This window comes from Protomyctophum parallelum (assembly GCF_964188405.1).
Source record: "Protomyctophum parallelum genome assembly, chromosome: 2".
In the NCBI taxonomy this organism is placed as follows: Eukaryota; Metazoa; Chordata; class Actinopteri; order Myctophiformes; family Myctophidae; genus Protomyctophum; species Protomyctophum parallelum.
The window spans coordinates 6,709,378-6,735,499 of NC_139699.1; the positions used below are offsets into that span (position 1 = coordinate 6,709,378).

The 26,122-nt window shown below is 42.5% G+C and overlaps 1 protein-coding gene across 1 annotated transcript; it reads right to left on the reverse strand.

Moving 5' to 3' along the window:
• Positions 1–349: 349 nt before the first annotated feature.
• pamr1a (peptidase domain containing associated with muscle regeneration 1a) lies at positions 350–16,328 on the reverse strand (the record flags this gene model as incomplete). The annotated part of the gene is made up of 12 exons (XM_083792234.1): positions 16,175–16,328; positions 15,683–15,802; positions 11,541–11,726; positions 10,405–10,530; positions 10,041–10,155; positions 7,446–7,657; positions 5,767–5,964; positions 4,990–5,190; positions 3,859–3,925; positions 2,975–3,213; positions 1,356–1,726; positions 350–934 (listed from the first exon to the last, which is right to left on the reverse strand). The coding sequence occupies exons 2-12, from the start codon at positions 15,765–15,767 to the stop codon at positions 350–352; spliced, it is 2,385 nt and encodes a 794-aa protein (XP_083648360.1). The 5' UTR covers positions 15,768–15,802; positions 16,175–16,328.
• Between the last annotated feature and the right edge of the window lie 9,794 nt (positions 16,329–26,122).

A 26,122-nucleotide genomic window follows, 5' to 3' on the forward strand; every position in this document is an offset into this window, starting at 1 on the left:
GTGCAACAAATTGCTAAGGGTCGGCACTGCCATCATCACATCAGGTTGCGGTCTCAACAATTGTCTGTTGTGCATATTTCGCGAGCCATCGGCCTGTCACAATCTTTCTCCGCCTCTTTAAGGAGAGAGACTCCTTTTGCGTTATGTGTTTAGTTGGGTTTGAAGTTTTGATTGGGTTTGCCCCCCTAGAACCGGCCCTGCATTGTGATGCATTGCTATTTATACTGTTTATGAATCTGAATGAGTCTTGTGTCTGTGGTTTATTTTATAAATATTTAACCAATGAAAATTATTCACAAGTGCTTGTGGCAATAACTATAATGGATCCATTTCCACCCTAAAGTGACATCTATTTCATGTTTTTCTCGATCCAATTTCTGAAGTTAAGTATCTGCGTGTGCCCAGTGTAAACGAGCTTGTGACAGTTCTTTTGGTGGTGAAAGAGGCTCTCTAAACTGAACAGCTCCCACACAATGGCAGAGACTCTGTGCGTCTCCGTGTGACCTGCCGATAACGGGGTCCTTGCGGTGGGGGCGACCGCCGGGGAGGCGACGTACGGTACGACGGTGATGCCTGGCAGGACGTTTGGACAAGGGACATCGGGGTGAGTGGACGACGGTTTGCTAACGAGACACAGCACATTGTCTGTGAGCATGGACACGTCCGTTCCCATTCGTGCAAACTCCCGTTTGCACTGAAGAAAGTCGGCCACCTCGGCGACGTTGTTGTCGACGACGGAGTGTGTCGGGTCGTTGTGTCCTAGCGTCCACCTAGCGGCGTACGCCTCCGTGGCCATCACCTCTCCGCCTTGCCTCTTGGGTAGACAAACCGGCGATACGAGCCGGCCGATCCTCACCTTGTCTTGTAGCTTGAGCATGGCGAGATCAGAGTCCAGGGTGGACTTGTAATTCGGATGAACCAAAATACTTGAAACCTAAAATGGGGCAAAGAAAAAGAGAAACAGGTTTGAGTGAGGGCTGGTTAATTAATCGTTGCACAGTATGTCTAATCATATCACACCAGCTGCTACAGTAGGCCTATGTAGATACCAATTTGACCATGTGTTTAACCTCATGCTTTAACCCATTCTGACCTGAGATCAAATTCTAAAAATGTATGTTTGAAAATGATTTGAGTTTGATTGATGATGATTGAGTTTTCTGAAAAAGCTATGTTTCTATGTCAGTCGTTCTTCGATTTAAAAAAAATAGCAGATCTACAAGCTCTATGAGCTTGTAGATCTGCTATGTGTAGCCTATAATGTAGATTATGTTTTACATGTGTTCTCCCTGCTCTCCCTCTCCCCTGCAGCCCCACAACACACGCAAATAAAATAAATTTGCTTCTGATTGTACCCTCAAGCGTTGAAGGACATTGGCCTGCAGGCCCTCAGAGGCATTCTTCTCGTACTGCATTCCCAGCACCACCCTCACGTGTTCCGGATGGAGGGGCCGACGCTGCCGCTCGGTGTCCGGGGACACCACGCAGTGTGCTGCCACCAGGACACTGCGCTGGGTGACCAGAGCGCCACTGCACACCAAGTGCCACAATGCTGCCTCCTCCGCCTCCTCCTCGTCCCCCGACGACCCCTGCTGGCCGCCCGGGGCATTACCAGCAGTGCTGTGACCACCACCAGTAGCAGGTGAGCGGACATAGATGGCTGCGTGCCAAGGCCAGTGCGTCCCTGAGGGATTCTGGGAGTTGAAAGAGGTAACTCTGCCACACACTGGGGGGGGGGTAGAGTGGGGGGGGGGATGAGATTATACCAACAAAAAAAAGAAGAAAGACAGAATAGAGAATTACATTTTATGATGAAATTCAGAAACATAGGCTGCATGAAAGGAACTTGAAAAAAAAATTCCCAATCCCACTTAAAGGAGTAGTTCACCCAAAAATAATGACTTATTTTCTATATACACACATATTATTATATGCACAAATTGGAAAAATAGCAGATCTACACAACCACACAATGCGTCACAATGCGACTCGTTGTGAGTTTGCGGTCCGATAGTTTCACCAGGTGAAATGAAGCGTAAAATTGGGCTTATAGAAGGGTGTGAGGATAATTGATAGAAAATAAGTCGTTTGTTTGGGTCAACTACTTCTATAAGCCCAATGTTACGCTTCATGTCACATGGTGACATGATTGGTCGCATTGTGATTATATTTTCCCAATTTTAAAAAAATTGGTTTTTGTTTTGTTTTTATTATGGCCAACATATAGGGATGATTGAGAAGTGGTTAAAAAAACTAGGCTATATGGGGAATAATGGAGCAATAGTCAATGTTTCTCTCTTGCTACTCGAAGGAGGCGGTCGCGCTATGAGAAGTATATAGCAGCGCCGAAATATGGCTGCAGCTGGTGTAACTCTGATTGTTGTCTCTATCCCCGTAATTGCAATGAGTGTCTGCACAACCAAATTTCACCCATGTTACTTGTAATGTGTTGTGACAATAAAGTCTGATTGATTGATTGATTGATTGATTGTTGAGATCTTTTATCATATTCATTTGACTGTACGCACTTGAGCCATTATGCCAAATCGCCCGGCTTCATCAGGAATGGTGTGCTTGTACTTTGCTAAGAGTACAAGCATCCTCAAAAATTGCAGAAATCATGAACCATGTCCAATCCACCCAAAATTTGAATCACATGTCGTGGGTGATGGCATCAACACAGAGCCAAAAGCAATTCCATTTTCATCCATAGGGGGTGCCATAAATTAGAATATTTTAACTGTTTGTTGAAGAAATGTTTTTTTTGGGGGGGATAAATCCCATCCAAATTACTTACACATGATCACAGGGGTGACGTGACATTGTAATTGGCTAGCAAAATGTGTGGGAGGGGCCTATATATGCGATTGCGGCAACCACGCTTTGCAATTTTTTCAAAACTCTAGTTGTTTTTGTCTTTGCCATCCATACAATTAAGGGTGAAAGACAGCGACTGAGCCACTGCTGCCCCCACCTGGTGAACAGGACACATGGCGGCCGGTCCACTTGCCGGTCTTCAGACAGCTGCGTCGGGAGCTGCCACTGTGGTGGTACAGTGGGGAGGAACACTTGTACTCGATGCTGGTGTGGAGGTGGTGAAAACCACGAGGGAGCTCCGGCAGATGTGTGGCCTCACTTTTCGGGCGCCTGTGTGATGTGAACAGCCTGAAAGTGGACGGCAGCACGTGGTGGTATGCCGAGGACATGTCCAACCTGTGTGGAGGATTTCATGAGCGATCATTAGTCAGGTTTGACCTGACAAAAATGACTTGTTTACTATCAATGTGATGGTCATAACATTATCGGCTTTAAAGGGACACTTCACCATTTTTGCAAAAATATATATGTTAATGACGTTTAGAAGCTTTAGAACACTTTCCTGGGGGGCTTTATGTGTGTAATATGTGGTTTTAGATATTTTAGATTGTAGCAGTGAGCCTGTTGTCTCTGATGTCATGGACACTGGGCTCACTTCCTTCCTGGACTACATGTTGTCTCAGTAAGACAGCTCTCCCCCTATCCGCAAGGAGGAGCAGTGCACCAAAGAATTATGGGAATTGTAGTCCAGGAAGGTAGTGAGACCAGTGTCCATGACATCAGAGACAACAGGCTCACTGCTACAATCTAAAATAACTAAAACCACATATTACACACATAAATACCCCCAGGAAAGTGATCTAAAGCTTATTAACATATATTTTTTTGCAAAAAGGGTGAAGTGTCCCTTTAATGCGACACAAAAGAAGAAAAAAAAATCACTTATAGCACAAATCGTGCTATATAAAAACGAAACTATAGGACTAAACTAAAAAGCTTATTGGAAAAATCTAATGAAGCTAATATAAAATAGCGTCATACTTTGATGTTTGATGTGGCTTCAGAACCGTCTGAGTCACCAGCTGTGATACTTTGGGCTCTCTGCAAGCTGGGAGACAAATCAATGACATCATCCATATCATTGTTATATATATTGTTATATATATTGTTATATCAGTAGGCTAGTTCAAAACATGTTGTGTCAAGGACCCCCAAATTTATGTAGGCTATAGAGCACCGAAGTCTGACGTCACTTTCAGTAGAGGGCGTCAGTCCCCAGGTTCATGTATTTGTTTAGTTGCATTGAAATCCCCATTGAGGCGATTTGAGATCGCCTCATATAACAACTGTGTTTGAAAAATAAACATGTCACCCTGGCCGCTTCACTCATATGGATATGAAGAATCAACTGACTGAGAGAAAACGCTAATGTTACTGCTGCTGAATTAGTTAGATTTTCGCTAGAAGCAGACTGTATCATATATGAGTGACTGACTGTTGCAAACGATACAGAGACACCTTCCCGACAATAACGCCAAGACAGCTTGTTTATTTTTGGACCACAACGCTTATAGTAGACGATATTAAGATCACCCCATGTTATTCGCCATAGAGAAATTACTTCCGCGAACCAGGGGAATCGTCGGGATGAGCGAGTTACGTCAGGACTTCGGTGCTCTAAACAATACTGTATGCAGATATACAAGCTCGAAGCATGGCACAAAGTGACGCACAGATGCACAGTGATCTTGTAGATGCTATATATATATTTTGTTATATATATCCAAGGTTTTTTTTTTTTTTTAACTCAAACTTTTTCTTGCCAAGAACACAAAACATTTTAGATATTTTTCAAAAGATTTCTCTCCAAAATAGCATTTTTTTAATAGCCAAGATAATACATGCGTATGAAGTGCTTACAATGATTGAAAATGGTAAATGGTGCATTTACATAGCATTATATTCACACACACATTCAGACACGATGGCAGAGGGTAACCATGCAAGGCACCAACCTGCACAAAAAACAACTGGCCGCTCTACCCGCCATAGCCCACCAATGAGAACAACTATAAACCAGGTATATAGTTATAATGTTGTATAAACATTTGAAGTAGTTCCTTCCCTTGGGGCTCAATTACGATTTTGGTTTTGTGAAAGTGAGCAGCCTACCTCTCACACACTGGGGTGGTCTGCTACTCCATGATCCATTGGACAGGCAGGTAAGGGTGGGTTCTCCACACAGAATGTAGGAACCTTTACAGAAGAACTCCGTCTTGCTACTACTGCTGCTGCCACCAGATCTGGCAGCTACAGGTTTATGATAGCCATTGGAGATTTTGGGTGGTGGAGCACAGTGTCCCCTGCTTACTACTGGAGACGAAAGGAGAGGGAAAGAGAAGAGAGGGGAGAGATAAGACCATTGGAAAGTTGAGGACGGGGGAGAGAGGAGGAGAGGACGAGAGAAGAGAAGAGAAGTTTCAAAACCAGGCAAAGTGCAAATTTCGGTCGACAACATGGCACGCCAGTGGCGTGCACAGACATTTAGAGGGGCAGGTGCTCAAGTGAAAAAAAAGGGCACCTTGTGCAGCGCATTTTGGGGCGGGAACCCATTTTGGTGCTTTAGCTATTGAAAAATAGCAGATCTACAAGCTTGTAGGTCTGCTATTTTTCTTTAATCGAAGAACCACTGTCTGACAGAAACATAGCTTTAGATTGTGGGGGCTTAAATAATATAGTAGAAGCGTTTTTTTTTATCAAGATTTGATCAATGTCACCGTGTTCCACACACTACAAATTAGGGGAAAAAAATTAACTTTTTTTCCCCTTTTTTTTAAGAGCAAAATTGCCAAAAGGGCTCTAGCACCCCCTAGTGTCTATCTGTGCACGCCACTGTGGCACGCAACTAATAAATCAGGCTTGGGTCCAAACCTTCATAATGAAACATACCTTTAACACACTTGGGTTCAGTTCCAGTCCAAGTCGCGTTGGGCAGACATGTCCTCTGCTCAGAACCAATCAGTGTGAAGATGGGGTGGCACACATAGCTGACAGAGAGGAGGCGGTGCCCCGGGCCCGGCCCGTACACAGGCAGGGCATCCCCGTTGGCTGGCTTCTCTGGAGGCCTACACTCTACTGTCTTGGCAGCTGGAGCAGTGTTAGGGGGGGAAATAAATAAATCATTTTATTTTTCTAGGCTGTGGTGGACAAAGTATATATACTCAAGTATTAAAACTTACAAATACAATATTAGTAGTATTCACTTTTTATTATTTAATTATTTAACATTTACCTTTTTTTAAATCCAAAATAAAATCAGCAATGTGCTTTTAAATAGTGAAAATAGCAGATTGTGGTTAATTCATAATATTTTGTTCTGAAGCAAAGATTTGAATTAAACATGTTTGGCTTGAAAAAATAATTATATATATATATATATATATATATATATATATATATATTAGGGCTGTCAATCAATTAAAATATTTAATCCGATTAATCACATGATTGTCCATAGTTAACTGTGATTAATCGCAAATTAATCGCATATTTTGTATACGTTCTAAATATACCTTAAATCAGTGGTTTTCAAGACTTTTCATATCAAGGCCCATTATTTATTCTGCATTTGAGCCACGGAACCACCATTTGATGACATTTAGCCTTCCAGACCCAAACTAAAGAACTGTATTGATGTTGGCCAATGGTACCATTACGAGAGATAACAGGCCATGTTGATCAAAATAACATGTTTTCAAAGTTTTCTAATTGTGTAGACTCACTGGGAGAGAGAGAGGGGGAGAGAGGCGGGGCTCACTGACTGCCTGCATTCACATGCATGCGTCTCTCAACCATTCTATCAAACTTCACAGTGCGTTAATCGCGCATTAAAAAAATTAGTGCCGTTAAAAGGATTGTGAGTTAACTAGTTAATAGTGCGTTAACTTTGACAGCCCTAATATATATATATGCTATGCAAACAATTAAAGATTTCTCAAAAAAAACAAAAATGGCAGATCAATAGAGCACCGAAGTCCTGACGTAACTCCCTCATCCCTTCGATTCCCCCTGGTTCGCGGAAGTAATTTCTCTATGGAGAATAACATGGGGTGATCTTAATATCGTCTACTATAAGCGTTGTGGTCCAAAAATAAACAAGCTGTCTCTGCGTTATTGTTAGGGAGGTGTCTCTGTATCGTTTGCAACAGTCAGTCACTCATATATGATACAGTCTGCTTCTAGCGGAAATCTAACTAATTCAGCAGCAGTAACATTAGCGTTTTCTCTCAGTCAGTTGATTCTTCATATCCATATGAGTGAAGCGGCCGGGGTGACATGTTTATTTTTCAAACACAGTTGTTATATTAGGCGATCTAAAATCGCCTCAATGGGGATTTCAATGCAACTAAACAAATACATGAACCTGGGGACTGACGCCCTCTACTGAAAGTGATGTCAGACTTCGGTGCTCTATATGGCCAGCATATAAAATTCAAGTGGTTCAAGTGGTCATACGGACTCTTTCCCGGTTGATAAGAGGTATAACTGCCTGAGCTCTGCTGATAGTGGAGAACTAACCCTAACCCTAACCCTAACCCTGGGTTGATAAGAGGTATAACTGCCTGAACTCTGCTGATAGTGGAGAACAAAGCCGTCCAGGTTGCTGTAGCCGTCTGAGACGAAGAAGATGTGGAGAGTGTTCCCTGTGGTTCTGACCGGAGCAGGAAGCTCTGGTCCACAGTACCGGCCCAGGACCGGCGAGTTCAGACTGTCGCCGTCACGCAGTTCAATGTAGTCGTAGCCACAGAGGTGGTCAGACTCCACACTGAGCACTGAAAACCTGCCGGGTCAGGTCACCAAAAAACAGAATAAAGGGGGGAAAACGTGTTCATGTTAACCCATTCTGACCTGAGATCAGATTCATACGAGGTTTCCACTGGACACACACTGGTCTGATTAACCCATTCTGACCTGAGATCAGATTCTAAAAATGTCAGTCGTTCTTTGATTTTTCAAAAAATAGCAGACCTACAAGCTCGTATCGCGCCACTCGGTGGCGCGATATGAGCTTGTAGATCTGCTATTTTTAAATAGCTAAAGCATAACATGATGCTAACACCAAAATGGGTGCCCGGTCAGAATGATCACCAAATTGACCTGCATCAGAAAGTGTTTTGTGCCAGGGAATCCCAGAAGAGAAGATTTATGTAAAAAATTTAATATATATATATATATTCCAAATTATTCAAAGATTTCAAAACATTTTCTATAATATTTTCAAAAATATCACATGTACAAGCTCGCAGCGCAACACCACGTTTGATTGAAGTATACAAGTGACATGCTGTGAGATTGTATGCTATTTTTTAATCGCCAAAATATAAATGGATTAAGTGGTTAAACCCACCAATGACCCCTGGTATATATATATATATATATATATATATATATATATATATATATATGCTTTTCAAGCCAATGACTTTGAGAACCAATGTAGTAGCCTACTAAATAAATACTTTGTTAAAAGGAAACAGCCTGCATTAAAACATGTATACTTCAATAAAAGTATTCTAGTCCGGCAATCGGGGTTGTGGAGTGGGAAACTTGGTATATAGCCTTTTTTATTGGCCTAACAGTCTACATACATTCATGAATCCACTTGCTGATCAGCTGTCTGTATTGTGCAATTTGTTTATATGTGACCCTACCATTAACATCCTATATAGGCCTAATGCAAAAATGTCAAACATGTCAAACTTTCATTATGCTTTAAGTAGCATGTGATATGTCAAACTAGGGGGTTTTCATGATTCTGAATCCATTCCAAGCATTAGTTTTGCACAAAAAACACTCCTTGGGCTAAAAACAGCCATAGTCACTTGCCCACATTTGCCCAACATGTGCTGACCTCATCACATTATTTTGTGATGACCTCATCACATTTGTCATGACGGACGAGTGATTTTTGTGCAAAACTAATGCTGGGAATGGATTCAGAATCATGAAAACACCCTAGTTTGACATACCACATGCTACTTAAAGTATAAGGAAACTTTGACATTTTATATCTTAAAGGGACACCTTTTTGCAAAAGAATATATGTTAATGACTTTTAAGATTTAGAACACTTTTCTGGGGGTCTTTATGTGTGTTATATGTCGTTTTAGATATTTTTGATCTTAGCAGTGAGCCCAGTGTCTCTGATGTCATGGACACTGGGCTCAATTACTTCCTGGACTACATGTTGTCTCAGTAAGACAGCCCTCCCCCTATCCACAAGGAGTAGCAGTGCACCAAAGCTTTATGGGAATAGTGTCCCTTTAAGAGTTGTGTGAAAATAAATTAAAAAGTCCCCCCATTCTGTCTTGCCTGGAGATCTGAAAGAAATCAGTAACATACAGTACATCTTTGTGATGTCACTGAGATGTACTTCATGATGTCACTGATTTATTTTCAGACCATAACAATATAATGTTGAAAATGAGTCGTATTCCCCTTTAAGCCCTATTTTATATTATATTAAAATAGCTGATTTACAAGTTCACAGACATGAGCTTGTAGATCTGCTATTTTAAACAATGAACTATTTCACTAGTTAGTATTATCTAAATCAGCAAAGTAACTATTAATGTGTAATAACCGTGGCAACAGTGGAGGTCAGACTTCAAACAAGAAAATTGCAGTGGGAGCAAGTAGAATGGGACAGGAGTTTTGAAAGAAGGTCCCACCTCAAACAGAATGGGACAGGAGTTTTGAAAGAAGGTCCCACCTCAAACAGAATGGGACAGGAGTTTTGAAAGAAGGTCCCACCTCAAGCAGAATGGGACAGGAGTTTTGAAAGAAGGTCCCACCTCAAACAGAATGGGACAGGAGTTTTGAAAGAAGGTCCCACCTCAAGCAGAATGGGACAGGAGTTTTGAAAGAAGGTCCCACCTCAAGTAGAATGGGACAGGAGTTTTGAAAGAAGGTCCCACCTCAAGCAGAATGGGACAGGAGTTTTGAAAGAAGGTCCCACCTCAAGCAGAATGGGACAGGAGTTTTGAAAGAAGGTCCCACCTCAAGCAGAATGGGACAGGAGTTATGAAAGAAGGTCCCACCTCAAACAGAATGGGACAGGAGTTTTGAAAGAAGGTCCCACCTCAAACAGAATGGGACAGGAGTTTTGAAAGAAGGTCCCACCTCAAACAGAATGGGACAGGAGTTTTGAAAGAAGGTCCCACCTCAGCTCAATGCTGTGTCCAGGGTCTACTTGCACTCTCCATTCACAGCGGGCATTGGTCGGGTAGCTTTCTAACGCCACAGATCCATGGGCCCGCTGAAGGACTCCTCCACATGCTGAACAAAACACATAAAACACAATATTTACATAGTTTGTATATATTTTAAATGTAATGGTAGATTTATTACAGGCGAATTACACTCAACTGTTATAGATTTGTTTCAAGATAGGATCATTGAACCATCATTGTTTTTTTCTTTTCTTTTTCTTCTTTTTTAATATAGAGCTCTAACATTCAAAAGTATCACAAAAAGTATCTAAAGAAAAAAAGCCCTTCGCCAAACTTTATAAACATGCCACTGTACTTTTGCAGTCTCCTCCACTCCAGCCCTGACGACAGTCCTTACAGAACGTCCCTCTGACAAAGAAGTTATCGTTGGACTTCCATGTCCCATTGTTGCAACTCTTACAGTTTTCAAACAGACTGCAGCCTGCGGGGACAAACAGACAGACAGCGCACATTGTTCAGATCACGTCACACATCGGTGTCGCTTCCTGAAAGGAACAGATCACCAAGCTAACAGGTATTGTTGACAAGAAACACAGCGATGGTGTTTGTTGACTATTAGTCTATTCTGATGTGTGTTGTGACTTGTAAGTAGGCTGGATATTATTCTCTCTCTCACAAAGGCTTACCGAATATCGAATAAAACTTGTTTTGGACAGAATTTCAGAAATGCCATCTGGGACAAGGAATCTGAGATAAAGGCGAGAGAAGGAACAGAAACAGTGGGTGTAGATGCATGCGGCGATCAAGATGGACACTTTTTTGAAGGGCGCTAGCTTAGTAGCTAGTGTTGCACGGGTCAGGACCTGCGGGCCCAGCACGTATTAATAATTTGACTCAGCCCAGCCCGCTCCGCACCACCGCATCAATCACAACCTGACTTGGCCATGGACAGTTTCTAACCCCTGCTTCGTACAGCCAAAGATTGAGAGCTCTGGAGATCCCTGACTAGTAGACCACATACCAAGCATCCACCTTGACACCCCTACAGCCCCTGGGCCTAGGCCATATATGTCAAACTCAAGGCCCGGGGGCCAAATCAGGCCCGTGAATGAATTATCTTTGGCCCACGGGATGATATTTAATTATTATTAGCACTATGGCCCTCTGATATAATTGCACGGACCACCATAATACTACAAGTCCTGCTTTGTGAGGATCATAGAACAGGAAACTGAGCTTAATAATAATGCATTTTCAGTTTTAAATGCATTTACTTTTATGCTATTTGCCTGGGACGTCCTCCTGACCGCGTGTGTTGAAACACAGTCCGGCCCTTTGACTTCTACCAATTTCTTTATTTTGGCCCACTGTGTATTTGAGTTTGACATCCCTGGCCTAGGCTATGGGATGAGTGATGAGTGATACCGGTGTGTACGATACAAGGGTCATATGATATAGGGTCCCATACTGTATGTGATCAGACTAGTATACCTGGGTGAATGATACAAGGGTCACACTGGTCCAGAGCGTTGCGGCAGCATGGCACGGTGTAGCCCACCCGGACCCTCGGCTGGGCAGGACACCTGCACTGAATCAGCTGGTACTCACAACATGGCCGACACATGACGCTCCACTCAGAGCTGGGACAGCTGTCCTCCCGGTCCGTCACTGCAGACTCTAAAACGTAGAGGAACACATTCACATTACTGTAGGATTCAACACAATTGGTTCTAAAACCAATTTGAGAACCCCAAAAAAAATGTTATTTTTAAATTTATTTATTTTGTACTATTATTGATGCACAAAATGGTAAATGGTGGTGCATTTATATAGCGCCTTTATCCAAGGCGCTTTACAGAGATTGTGCATTACATTCACCCATTCACACACACATTCATACACCGATGGCAGCGGAAACCATGCAAGGTACGAACTAGCACATCGGGAGCAATTAGGGGTTCAGTGTCTTGCTCAAGGACACTTCGACAGTAACTCTGGGGGAGCCCGGGTTCGAACTGGCAACCTTGCGGTTACCATCCAGGCACTCTACCCCTGAGCCACCGCCGCCCCAATGACTTCTATTATATCACTTTCCAGGGAGAAAAAGGCAGTAGTTTCTAGTTTCTATTAGCTTGGAATCCCCAGCGATCATTGGTAGGACATAAGGTATTGGTTTCTACAGCCATGCTCTGCGACACAGAGTGAGTGTGACCGTTAGCCCATTCAAGTCACATAAAACTTTGCCAATTTACACTTACAATTTACAATTCTGACCTGAGATCAGATTCTAAAAATGTCTATTACATCCTGACAGTTTCATTATTAACCCATTCTGACCTGAGATCAGATTCTAAAAGTGTCTTAGATTGCCCGGTCAGAATGGGTTAAGTTGCACTGGTTAAAGTGCGAAATGCATGATTATTGTGAAACCCAATAAAGTGTGTTTGTTTGTCAACTACGCCACCTTTTTATAGAGGAAGGTCCCTGCTGTTCTAAACCAATGTTCTAAATTCTAAGTCTTTAGAAAACAAAGTGTATCACACATATTATACTCTGTGCGTGCGTGCGTGACTGCCTGCCTGCGTGCGTGCGTGCCTGCGTGTGTGCCTGCGTGTGTGCGTGCGTGCGTGCGTGCCTGCGTGTGTGCCTGCGTGTGTGCGTGCGTGCGTGCGTGCCTGCGAGCGTAGATTTTGTGCATTTGGTTCAGTAGAGAAAACTACGAAGCACTACAATATAAATCACACTTTATTTTCTGCAAGGAAGGATTTAATCTGTAAAATGAAACAAATGGTTTTACACTTCCTGGGGAACCTAACCCCGCAGGCAGGTCCACCACATTGCATACTTTATTCATTAGATCACATTCACATTTACATAGAAATACATTTTATTGTATTGTGTTTGTGTGTGTGTGTGTGTGTGTGTGTGTGTGTGTGTGTGTGTGTGTGTGTGTGTGTGTGTGTGTGTGTGTGTGTGTGTGTGTGTGTGTGTGTGTGCGTGTGTGTGTGTGCTGTCGAGAACTGATGTTTTGCAGTGTGCTCGTGGAATAGTAAATCCATCACCTCCTCAATTGGCCTGAGTTTTTAGAACACTGTAAATCTTACAACACTGTCTGTAAACTTATAAATCGCTCCTAATTCCTAAACATTTAGTTTTAAGGTGTGATCAAATGCTTTTAATCAGCCAAACACTGTAGGGGAGAGGACAAAAACATGTTGGGTAACATAACACTGCAGAGAGAGAGAGAGAGAGAGAGAGAGAGAGAGAGAGAGAGAGAGAGAGAGAGAGAGAGAGAGAGAGAGAGAGAGAGAAAAGCAAAGGCTAAGGTATGGCAAGTTCACAACGTGCATGCGTTGTGCGGTTATTTGGCTCTTCGTTGGCCTATTTTGTGCTATTTGTGCAGTTAATTGCCTATTTGCTGCACCAGCACATTCACCTGTGCAGCTGCTTGCACCCAATTGACGAGAGAGAGAGAGAGAGAGAAAGAGAGAGAGACCTTAACCCATTCTGACCTGAGATCAGATTCATACGAGGTTTCCGCCGGACACACACTGGTCTGACGAACCCATTCTGACCTGAGATCAGATTCTAAAAATGTCAGTCGCTCTTCGATTTTTCAAAAAATAGCAGACCTACAAGCTCGTATCGCGCCACTCGGTGGCGCGATATGAGCTTGTAGATCTGCTATTTTTAAATAGCTAAAGCATAACGTGATGCCGACACCAAAATGGGTGCCCGGTCAGAATGGGTTAAGCACACCTGGCTCTGATCATCAAATCTCACTCACCTGCCTGCCATCTTCTCATCACCCACCACTCCATAAAAGGCCTGGTTTCCTCGCCGCACGCTGCCAGATCGTCCCACAGTTCTCCGTGCGGTAAAACGCTTCTAGCTGTTATTTCCTATTCTAGGTCGTTTCGAGGAAGCAATCTGATCAAACCAGCACTGTTCACCACCTAATCAAAACAAATAATTCAGCCGCTCTGTTTTCCCAGAGCGCTAGCAAACTGGGTGGCTATAGGCTAGCTAGTTTCTTGGGACATTTGTGGTCGTAGTGACTACATCTGTCATTTTTTTCAGCGATTTTCTTAGTTTTAAGGGTAACTGTTGTAGAATTGCAATATTACACTCAAGGGTGTTGTTTTTTTGTTTTTTTTTAAGATATTTTTTGCGGCTTACGCCTTTTATTGGTTTTTTGAAGGGACAGACAGTATAGGCTGACAGGAAACGGGAGAGAGAGATGGGGGGATGACATGCAGTAAAGGCTGTGTCGGGCTCGGGAGTCGAACCCGCGGCACACTGCGACTGGATTACCAGTCGGGTGCCCAGACGGTTACGCCACGGCCTGGGCGGAGGGTATTGTTTAACGTGATTATTGCCACTTCAGTGATGCTTGCGGAACTCGACTTCGTCTTGTTCCTTACCGCATCACTGTCGTGGCAATAATCACGTTAAACAACACCCTCTCGTGTAATATTGCTTAAGTGTTTCCTAGTGACAATTATTCCTAGTGTTTTTGCTCTACTATAGCTTTGTTCCAGTGTTTTTTGGTTTTTGACTAAAACAATGAGATGTTTTGCCACATAACCCGAAGAGTCCTACATTTCACTACTTTGGCTATTTCATATTAGATTATTCTGCCGTTGACCGGCACCACTCGATTGATTGATTGATTGATTTAAATATTTATTAACAGTTTGTAGAATTACAGTACATTTAAAGCACAAACTCAATACAAAGACTGTTAACTGTGAGTGGACAACCCAATTAAGCATTACATGAGGTTTACAAGAGGGTCCACCTTGTTCAATTCATCAAAACATTTAGAGACGTACACATAGACACTTCTATATAGTCAAAGAATTTAGTCCCTTGTTTGTGCCGAATCTGGGTTGTACATGGTTCGTTACACTCCCTCTGGTGTTGTGGGTGTGGACTTCGTTAACATTAGGTGTATCTAGACAGGTACATGGTAAGATGCTGTACTCTGTCGTCGACCCTAAGCCATTCCAGCCTGTCAAAGTGGGCAGGGGTGAGGTGGGTTTGGGGGGTGAGGCCAAGTAGGAGCCTGAACAGTTTGTTTTGGGAAGTCTGGAGCCTAGTTTTAAGGGCCTTTGAGGTGCTGTGGTACCAGGAGGTGCATGCATAGTCAAAGAAACCTTGTACGAGGTGTTTTTGTTGACCAGTGAGGAGATCCTGTAAAGGAATCTTGTTCTTTGGTTGACTTTTTTTATTACGTTGGTGGCCGTTTCTACCTCATGTCATCATGTCAACATCACAACACAAATAATACAAACTATGAAAAACTACGCCATCACATATTCAAATGAAATAGTGTGGTTTAAAGAACTGAACTTTATTCCTACAAAATCATGACCGTACGTTCACAGTGAATGAGTGGCTGCCGGCCCAAACTGAACGTGGAAGTGTTGGCTGCATATAGCCCATTAAAGGAGGAGAAAGAAAGACAAATCAATATACTTTAGAAATCAGTGGTTCTCAAAATGGTTCATTTCAAGGTATAGGCCTATACGTCATAACTCAGAGTGTAAATGGAACCAAATGCAGGTCCATTTGGTTCCATATCGAGAACCTCTGCCTTCGATGAAGTGCAATCAAAACCCTTTACTTACCAAGTGGCCAGGCCACGTGAAGGTAGACCATTAGGAGAAGGACGAAGGACAGTTTGGGGTCCAGAGAAGTGGGCATCAGTGCCATGCTGGTGTGTGCAGCCAGATGTTGGCAAACCAAGCCTATAGTTATGACAATGAAAACTATATTTTAAGGCATTTAGCAGACACTCTAATCCAGAGTGACTACAATAAGCATGAAGGTAAACAACACATACATCAAATAATGCAGAGACAGTGTAGTCAGTGCCTCAGGAAACTAGGATCACAGGTAAACAAAGAGCCTATATCTGCACATTGAAACTAGGATACTAGGTAACTGTTAACTGTTAATTTAGATGGAATGTCAAATAACATTCCATCAAAATTATATTCTTAACATTGTGCTCAAGAAAAATAAATACTAATACTTATACTAATAATAAAGTTGTGACTTCTGAGGTAAAATCTTCCGAAACAACAGTAACTGGAACAGCACTACAATAGGCGACTTGCCTTTCTGCCTTTGTCTTCTTATTAGGAGTGATGCAGCTGTGAGCGGATGATTCAATAAAGCTTAAAGGATGGAGATCTTTACTGTAACTCTTTCCTCCCTGCCATCTGACATAGACATTAACCTTTGTGCTGAGCATGGAGAGCAGCTGCTGTAATACTCTCTCTCATTCTGTAGTTCTGTAGTAGACTCCTCCTTATGCCATATGGGGGAATGTCTCACTGGACGAGGCTGTGGAAAGTGCATTTCAGGGCCTATCACGGCCTGGCGGTCCTGTTTAATGGGGAAAAAACTGTGACGGGAAGCAGGAATATTTTCCATCTGCTGCAATAGAATGAGAGAGAGCTTTGAATTTGGAACAAAAGTGCAATCAGGTTTGCGGCTTTGCACGGATCACAGCAAGCTGGATGAATTGTTTCCACTCACTCAAAAAAAAAACATTCCCATGCATGACAGCACTTAATGTTTCGTTTCTGCATGTTTGATTTATTTGCTTTGTCACCTCCCGACGCTGGCTGTCAAAGCCCTTACATTACAAAGCTCCCAGCAGATGTGTGTTAATTTGATCGAGCCTACGCAATGTTTATGGCTTGCACTCTCTGTTTGCCCAGAGCTATGGATCAGAGCGGCCTTCTTTTACCACCACATTTCAAAGACACAGTTGTTTTCCATTACCTTTAACATGTCAACTAGGAGTTTCCATGGTTCCTTATGAATAAATATTGATTATTGTGTCCCTGTTTAGATGTTGTTGGCCTAAGTACATTTTTTGTGTACACATCTCATCCTCTGCATTTTAAGAGCGGTGTGTGTGTGTGTGTGTGTGTGTTGGAAGGTGTTGCTCTGTCAAACACAAACTGAAACTGAACTCTCTCTGCAGAGCAAGGTGAACCTACTGAATTATAATTAACAGCACAGGTGCCTGTAATGCAGTCTCAATCAGTCCAATCAAAGGCCCTCTGCACATGCCTGTTGGCAAGGCATTGGCTGATTGGAGACTCTTCTTCTTAATTAGTATTCAAAACAATTGGATTCAGTTCTAAAAGAAGTTGACTTAACAGATTGTGTTGTTTTTTGCTGGTGGGCCGGTGGGGATGTGACGTTTTTGGGCGTTCCTGTCTTAATTGCTCCGTGTCGGTGTATGCAGCAGAAAAAGACTGATGAGAGACTGTTGATTATTTTTGTTTTATATCCTGCAATTATTTATTGGGAAATGTTTTTTAAAGAAATCAACTCACACATCTATCTAATGTAACAAGTAAACAGCACACATCTGGATAGCTTGCATGCTGGCTCCGTCATTAGATCTGACCTCAGGTGCTCGTTAGCAAAAAATACAAGTAAAAGTCCTGTCTGTTTGTACCATGAGATGCAGCTGACCTGCAGCTGCACATCTGGAGGTCATCAACCTCCTGATTGAGACATGCACACACGCACGTGCACGCACGCAGTCACACGTCTGATTTTAATAGCAGATCTACTAAGCTCTATAGGGCTGAAACTATGGTCGCATTCATACCAGAGAGCTTTGCTGCGATTAAAACGAATCCTGCTGCGCATTGTCAGAAAGTGCGCTTCGTTTGGCAGGTGTGAAGGCTCATTCGAATCCTAATGCGCAGCAAATAACCGCATTTTACTCCTCCCAAAAACGTGGGTTTCGCTTCGCTTCGAATCGCACTTGACTACGATTCGGTGCAGGTGTGAATGCAATCCGCAGTAAATAAAGGAAATGAAGCAAACAATGTGGCGGGTGAGGAGCTGAACACAGTTGGAGACGGAGAAGGCATATTTTACGCAGCGCAAAGATGTCCCGTTACTGTGGATAGACGTGGTCGAATAAGGAGACTGAAGCCCTGATCGAAATGAGGACGTGTACATTAATCAATTGCTTAAGAAAACACATAAAAACACTGCAGTGTATTATAGCCTACATAATATTCTGTCTGTCTGTCTGTGCGTGCCGTAAACATGGAGTGCTGTCACTGTGTGGGACTGGGGAGTTATATCAGTGCGCTCATGCAGCGCTGTGCCTCCATGCCCAAAAGAACAGTGTGTGGCGGCTGCGTGCGTAGAGAGAGAGAGAGAGGGGGGGGGGGTCCCAGACGGCACGACACATGCACGTTATGAGTGTAATTTTATCACCATAGATTTCACTGTGTATGCTAGTTTATGAATGGAACACATTGATAAAGGTCCCCCCTGCTGCGTTTCCAATTGCTGCGAATGACAGTGTGAAGGCAAACCGCAGCCAATTAAATATGCAAGAATTCCATGTCCCCGCCCATACGGATCTGAGTCTACCGAAGTATTAGGTGAGAATGTGACCTAAGTGGTTAATGTATAAACTAAAAGTTATTAATAAATAACTGTAGTGGAGTAACATTTTAAATACGTACATGGACTTACTTAGTTACTTATACATCACTGCTCATTAGTGAGAGGTGAAAGGGTAACAAGACTACTCGCCCCGTTTCTGTTTTCCTCCCAGAATTTTCCCCAGTGAGGGGTGGGAGAGGCTGGACAGCAGACGGCTGGACTTTGAATTTCTCTAACTATAAACTTTCATGACAGCAGAACAGCCTAAGTACAAATATAATTTATGAAAAGCTACTACAGTGAAGTTTGTTCACAGAAGTTGTTGTAGGATATGTGGGGATTATCTGACGAGGTACCATTTGAGGGGGCAAAACCTTACATATACTAAATAATACTAAATTGTTTATAGGGTCAATATAAGTAATATAATATATAGCCTTTCCACAGGAGTATCTTTTTATATTTTTCCAAAAAGAATACAAACAGCCAATAGCATATTACAAAGTTATCCCCCTCACTGGGGAAAATTCTGGGAGGAAAAACGGGCAAGCACCGGGGCGAGTAGTCCAGTATTCGGTGAAAGAGTCTCCACATGCACACCTGAGACTTGGACTTACGTATGTCCAAAAACCATTACATTTTTATTATTTTAAAAATATGTTGTAAAACAGTGGAAATATAGCTCATCTAATAATAATAAATCAAACTTATAGAGCACTTTGCTACTTTAGATACTTCACAAAACAAAACAAATAACTTTATTAACATACATCATTAAATTAAATACTGGCTACAAAAGCAGACTAAAAGCTGTAAAAATAGAACAGTAAACCAACGGAAAAGGGATTATGTGGAGAAGGCAAGTCTGATGAGGCGTTTTAATCAGACCAGTGTGTGTCCAGTGGAAACCTCGTATGAATCTGATCTCAGGTCAGAATGGGTTAAAAGAGTGAGACTCAGGGCTGCGTTGATGTGGGTTGGAACTTGGAAGTGATCGAGTCCCACAGACAGTCAGTGGATTGAAGTGAGTCCCACAGACAGTCAGTGGATTGAAGTGAGTCCCACAGACAGTCAGTGGATTGAAGTGAGTCCCACAGACAGTCAGTGGATTGAAGTGAGTCCCACAGACAGTCAGTGGATTGAAGTGAGTCCCACAGACAGTCAGTGGATTGAAATGAGTCCCACAGACAGTCAGTGGATTGAAGTGAGTCCCACAGACAGTCAGTGGATTGAAGTGAGTCCCACAGACAGTCAGTGGATTGAAGTGAGTCCCACAGACAGTCAGTGGATTGAAGTGAGTCCCACAGACAGTCAGTGGATTGAAGTGAGTCCCACAGACAGTCAGTGGATTGAAGTGAGTCCCACAGACAGTCAGTGGATTGAAGTGAGTCCCACAGACAGTCAGTGGATTGAAGTGAGTCCCACAGACAGTCAGTGGATTGAAATGAGTCCCACAGACAGTCAGTGGATTGAAGTGAGTCCCACAGACAGTCAGTGGATTGAAGTGAGTCCCACAGACAGTCAGTGGATTGAAGTGAGTCCCACAGACAGTCAGTGGATTGAAATGAGTCCCACAGACAGTCAGTGGATTGAAGTGAGTCCCACAGACAGTCAGTGGATTGAAGTGAGTCCCACAGACAGTCAGTGGATTGAAGTGAGTCCCACAGACAGTCAGTGGATTGAAGTGAGTCCCACAGACAGTCAGTGGATTGAAGTGAGTCCCACAGACAGTCAGTGGATTGAAGTGAGTCCCACAGACAGTCAGTGGATTGAAGTGAGTCCCACAGACAGTCAGTGGATTGATGTGAGTCCCACAGACAGTCAGTGGATTGAAGTGAGTCCCACAGACAGTCAGTGGATTGAAGTGAGTCCCACAGACAGTCAGTGGATTGAAGTGAGTCCCACAGACAGTCAGTGGATTGAAGTGAGTCCCACAGACAGTCAGTGGATTGAAGTGAGTCCCACAGACAGTCAGTGGATTGAAGTGAGTCCCACAGACAGTCAGTGGATTGAAGTGAGTCCCACAGACAGTCAGTGGATTGCAAACGGAGAATGCCCCGTCCGTCACCCCCCTGGTTCAACACTTGGTCCTGCATGAGGACCTTTCCCCCGTCACCCCCTGGTTCAACACTTGGTCCTGCATGAGGACCTCCGAGGAGGTTCAAACTTCAAAGCCGTTACACACATCCTTTTGAGCAGTGGCGTGCACAGACATTTAGAGGGGCAGGTGCTCAAGTGGAAAAAAAGGGCACCTTGTGCAGCGCATTTTGGGGCGGGAACCCATTTTGGTGCTTTAGCTGTTGAAAAATAGCAGATCTACAAGCTCATAGCGCGAGCTTGTAGGTCTGCTATTTTATTTTATTATCGAAGAACCACTGACATAGAAACATAGCTTTAGATTGTGGGGGCCTAAATAATACAGTAGAAGCGTTTTTTATCAAGATTTGATCAATGTCACCGCATGGTCCACACACTACACATTAAGAAAAAAAAGAAAACGATTTTTTTTAGCACATTGCCAAAAGGGCAGGGGTGCTCTAGCACACCCTAGTGTATATCTGTGCACGCCACTGCTTTTGAGGGCAGGCGACGGACCCGCAAGACCACCAGAGATCAAAAGCAACAAACCAGGTGTTCGTCAGAGTGAGTCATTAGTGAGTAAGAACATTGGGAGAAGGATGCTGAAGAAAAAAGGTCTTCTTTGGAAGTCATAAGCGGATTAAGCGCGGCCCATACTCCTTCTGACGTCCGAATCTTTGGAACGGGATGTGATATAACTAGTAGTTATTAACTACAACTTGACGTCATTCCGAGCACGGGAAGGACTGTCCCAGATCCTTTCCCCGCTGCCCGTGGACCTCCATTATGTCCTGACTTGCTGAACTTTGAGCCAGGTTGTTAAAGGACAATTTCATGCTAGAAGGCTTTCGTTGCAGTTGTTAGGTCCGCACCAAAGTGGTCCAGGTATTATTCTGTTCAAAAACGCATTATTGTCTATTTCCCCTACCCCACCATAAGCCCTGAATGGGGTGCTGGGTTTTAGTGCTAACAAGCAGGACAGTGGAAGGAATGGTTAGAGGAGGCAAACATCAGAGAGTGTAGACCGTACATCATTTGGAGGACAGTGACTGTCTGAAGCAGAGACTTCACCAAGACCAACTCGGAGATCTAAAATGTGAGATCACCTGAACCTTGTGTCCATTGTTCATGTTAATTAATAGTTGTTGTTTTCAGTAGAATGTTGAGAAGAGTTGTTTTACAATGTATTCGGTCAACTGTATTTAAATCCAGCCATTATGTTGTTATTCTGAATTGTTTGCAAGACACAGAGCGTTAAGAATTAGGATGAATGACACTCTGGAAAATGGCACCAACTCCACCATCCCCTTCATATCCTCAGAGACAACACCTATCTGGTGCTACAAATAGCTTTCAACTCTATCAACAATTATTATTATTATTATTATGTAGCACCCCGGTACCGTCTTAAAGGGAATAACGGGGCATTTGAGTTCGTTAACTTAACCTCTGTATAACCCTGTATTTATAGAATAAACCACAAGGCTGATTAACTTGACTTTAACTGCATGCAAACTAGCAGATCTACAAGCTCAATAGACCTATTTTAAAGACATACACCGGACCGTACACTTTAAATGTAAATCAGATTTACTGATAGGGTAAATAGGTTGTTTTTTAAATGTTTAAAGAAAATAATGAAAACATGAAATATACAATACAGTAGACAATACAACTATGGCAAACCCTTTTTAGAATGAACCAACAGTAGGCCTTACATGTGGTCCTTGTAATTATAACCAATTAGGCTCAAACCTTTAAACCAGTTAAATCAAATTATCTACCTGATGTAGAGTCCCTTAATTACCTTCACAGAACCAAACACTCTTGACTTTGGCTTAAAATAAAATGTCAAAATCTGTACGACTTCTGTGCAAAATCCCTTTTACCTTACACAACTGAAAAATAAGCTATCACTATTCCTAAATAGCAGATACAAAATACAAAACTCTAATACATTAAACCAGGGGTTTTCAACAGGTGGTCCGTGGACCACTGGTGGTCCCTGGAAGTATTGCATGTGGTCCCTGACCATTCATTTAGTAATGTAGGATTTGTTGATTTTTTAAAAATGTCTTTCCACTAGTTGAGAAACAGTGAACTGAATGACCTGGTGACCTATGATGACCGTCCATGTAGTCATTTACTGACAAATTGGAGGTCAATAAATTCAACAGAAAAAGGGAGTTATCATCTTAAGAGCGGGAAGTGCAGCGGACTGTCTGGTTGAGTCATTATTATTAGGAAATTATACTTTCAGTCAGTGGACAATTGGTTGAAAAACTGTGGAATGTATACACATGGGAGGCATAGCAAGTGTTACAAAAGCATTAATCTTAGCCCTTACCCCATATCCCCACCCAACACAACAGTGGTCCCCAGGTTGATTCTAAGTCAGGGTGGTGGTCCCTGGTTCACAATCAGTTGAAAACCCCTGCATTAAACACACAGTGGGCTCACACTCATACACACACGCACACACACACAAACCAAAAGGTGCAGGCCTGATCGTGGTGATGGTGGGGTGATGATGATTTACTCCTCAGTCCTTGTTGTTGATGAGCAAAAGTCCTACTCACAGTTCTTTGTCAGATCTGTAGAACAGTTGGTGAGATGGTGAGATGTGATGAAGCCGAGCAGACTGCAGGAACGTCGAATCCTCGCCAGGAACACACTCCAAAACACAGTCTCTTAGAATGAGCCAAATAGTCTCCTCTTGTTGAGAAACTAACTTGCTTTCTTCACTCAGTAACACATGTTACATTTTACCACTCACTTCTTATAACTCACTCAAACAAACAGTGGCGTGCACAGATAAGACACTAGGGGGTGCTAGAGCACCCCCTGCCCTTTTGGCAATGTGCTCTTTAAAAAAAAATATATATATATATTTATTTATTTTTCTTAATTTGTAGTGTGTGGACCATGCGGTGACATTGATCAAATCTTGATAAAAAACGCTTCTACTATATTATTTAGGCCCCCCCACAATCTAAAGCTATGTTTCTATGTCAGTGGTTCTTCGATAAAAAAAAAAAAGCAGACCTACAAGCTCGTAGCGCGCCACTCGGTGGCGCGCTATGAGCTTGTAGATCTGCTATTTTTAAATAGCTAAAGCACCAAAATGGGTTCCCGCCCCAAAATGCGCTGCACAGTCAAGGTGCCCTTTTCTTTCACTCGAGCACCTGCCCCTCTAAATGTCTGTGCACGCCACTGATCGTGGTGATGGTGGGGTGATGATGATTTACTCCTCAGTCCTTGTTGATGATGAGCAAAAGTCCTACTCACAGTTCTTTGTCAGATCTGTAGAACAGTTGGTGAGATGGTGAGATGTGATGAAGCCGAGCAGACTGCAGGAACGTCGAATCCTCGCCAGGAACACACTCCAAAACACAGTCTCTTAGAATGAGCCAAAGTCTCCTCTTGTTGAGAAACTAACTTGCTTTCTTCACTCAGTAACACATGTTACATTTTACCACTCACTTCTTATGACTCACTCAAACAAACAGTGGCGTGCACAGATAGACACTAGGGGGTGCTAGAGCACCCCCTGCCCTTTTGGCAATGTGCTCTTAAAAAAAAATATATATATATATATATATATATATATATATATTTATTTATTTATTTTTCTTAATTTGTAGTGTGTGGACCATGGTGACATTGATCAAATCTTGATAAAAAACGCTTCTACTATATTATTTAGGCCCCCACAATCTAAAGCTATGTTTCAGTGGTTCTTCGATTAAAAAATAAATAGCAGACCTACAAGCTCGTAGCGCGCCACTCGGTGGCGCGCTATGAGCTTGTAGATCTGCTATTTTTCAATAGCTAAAGCACCAAAATGGGTTCCCGCCCCAAAATGCGCTGCACAAGGTGCCCTTTTTTCACTTGAGCACCTGCCCCTCTAAATGTCTGTGCACGCCACTGCAAACAAACAGACACAAGAATCATGCGCTGGGCATCAAACTATCAGAAAACGTCCACTTCACTTCTGTGTCATGTCAACCTGTGTCAGCTGTCATACACTCTCATTCCACTCCTTCAATATTCTCTCTCCTCCCCACTTCACCTAATTGAGAAACCCGCAATCAAAACACATCACTTGATCACACACTGCACCAATCAGAATGAAGAACTCCAGTACCTGGTTAACTTATTTAGAGATCTATTTATTAAACAACCTTTTATTAAAGGCATACATTTTTAACTTTAATAGTCAACTGTTTTAGAATGACTTGTAGTATGTATTAAAATATTAGAATAGGGCTAAGGGCATGAAATAACCACTGGGCTACACCTATTATTATTATTATTATTATTATTATTTCATGACATTTTGGACCACCACATGAACAGTTGCATAATCAGCTGCCACAGACCAAACGTAATCATGTCTTCAAAATACAAAGAAATACCATCGTCCATCAATTTACAGTATCTGCATTCAAATAAGTAGGCTACAAAACAATTAAATAAAAACAAAACATAACTTGAATTAGCATGCTCAGTTAGCATGGCTGCATAGCAGTTAGCATGGCCAACCAAACATACTGTTAGAACTAAAACAACAAATGCACATACTTTTATGCTATAAAAAGCAATACAAAGACTATGCCATGTGTAAAGCATGAAGGTCAGCAGCAACATGCTGCTGCTATCAGGCAAGATCTTGAGAAGAATGAGAAGCACAGTCTTCCTGCTTGTTGTATCAAAATAACATTTATATTAAGCAAGGTCAACAGGTTTTTTTTATTTGCATTGAAATCCCCATAAGGAGATTTTAGCTTGCTTCAAGAACTGTGTTTGACCGATCCGGTCCGGTCAGGGGGGTGGCTGTGCGTTGTTAATGATGTCCATTAATATTTGATACAGCCAGTTTCTGGAGAAAATGCAATTGATGTGGCCGCAAAAGCCTTGAAACTACAAGGGTATGAAAGCAATATCGCTGCTAATATACGTCAGGCCCAGCTGTCAACGAATACCGGAAGACTCGACCCGGTGCTTGCCCGTTTTTCCTCCCGAAATTGTCACCAGTGAGGGGGATAACTTTGTAATATGCTATTGGCTGTTTGTATTCTTTTTGGAAAAATATAAAAAGATACTCCTGTAGAAAGGCTATATTATTTTACTTATATTGACCCTATAAACAATTTACTATTATTTAGTATATGTAAGGTTTTGCACACTCAAATGGTACCTCGTCAGATAATCCCCACATATCCTACAACAACTTCTGTGAACAGACTTCACTGTAGTAGCTTTTCATAAATTATATTTGCTGTCTGCTGTCATGAAAGTTTATAGTTAGAGAAAGTCCAGCCGTCTGCTGTCCAGCCTCTCCCACCCCTCACATTGGGGAAAATTCTGGGAGGAAAACAGAAACGGGGCGAGTCTTCTTGTTACCCTGTCAACACATTGCGTTCCTGAGATTCCTCGTTGACGTAAGCTCAGCTGGCAGTGACTCGACTCGTAGTAACCACGAAACATTAAATATCAATACAAAAAATTAAAAAAATTAATTAACATGTCAGTTTCTGTTGTGCGACGGGCAA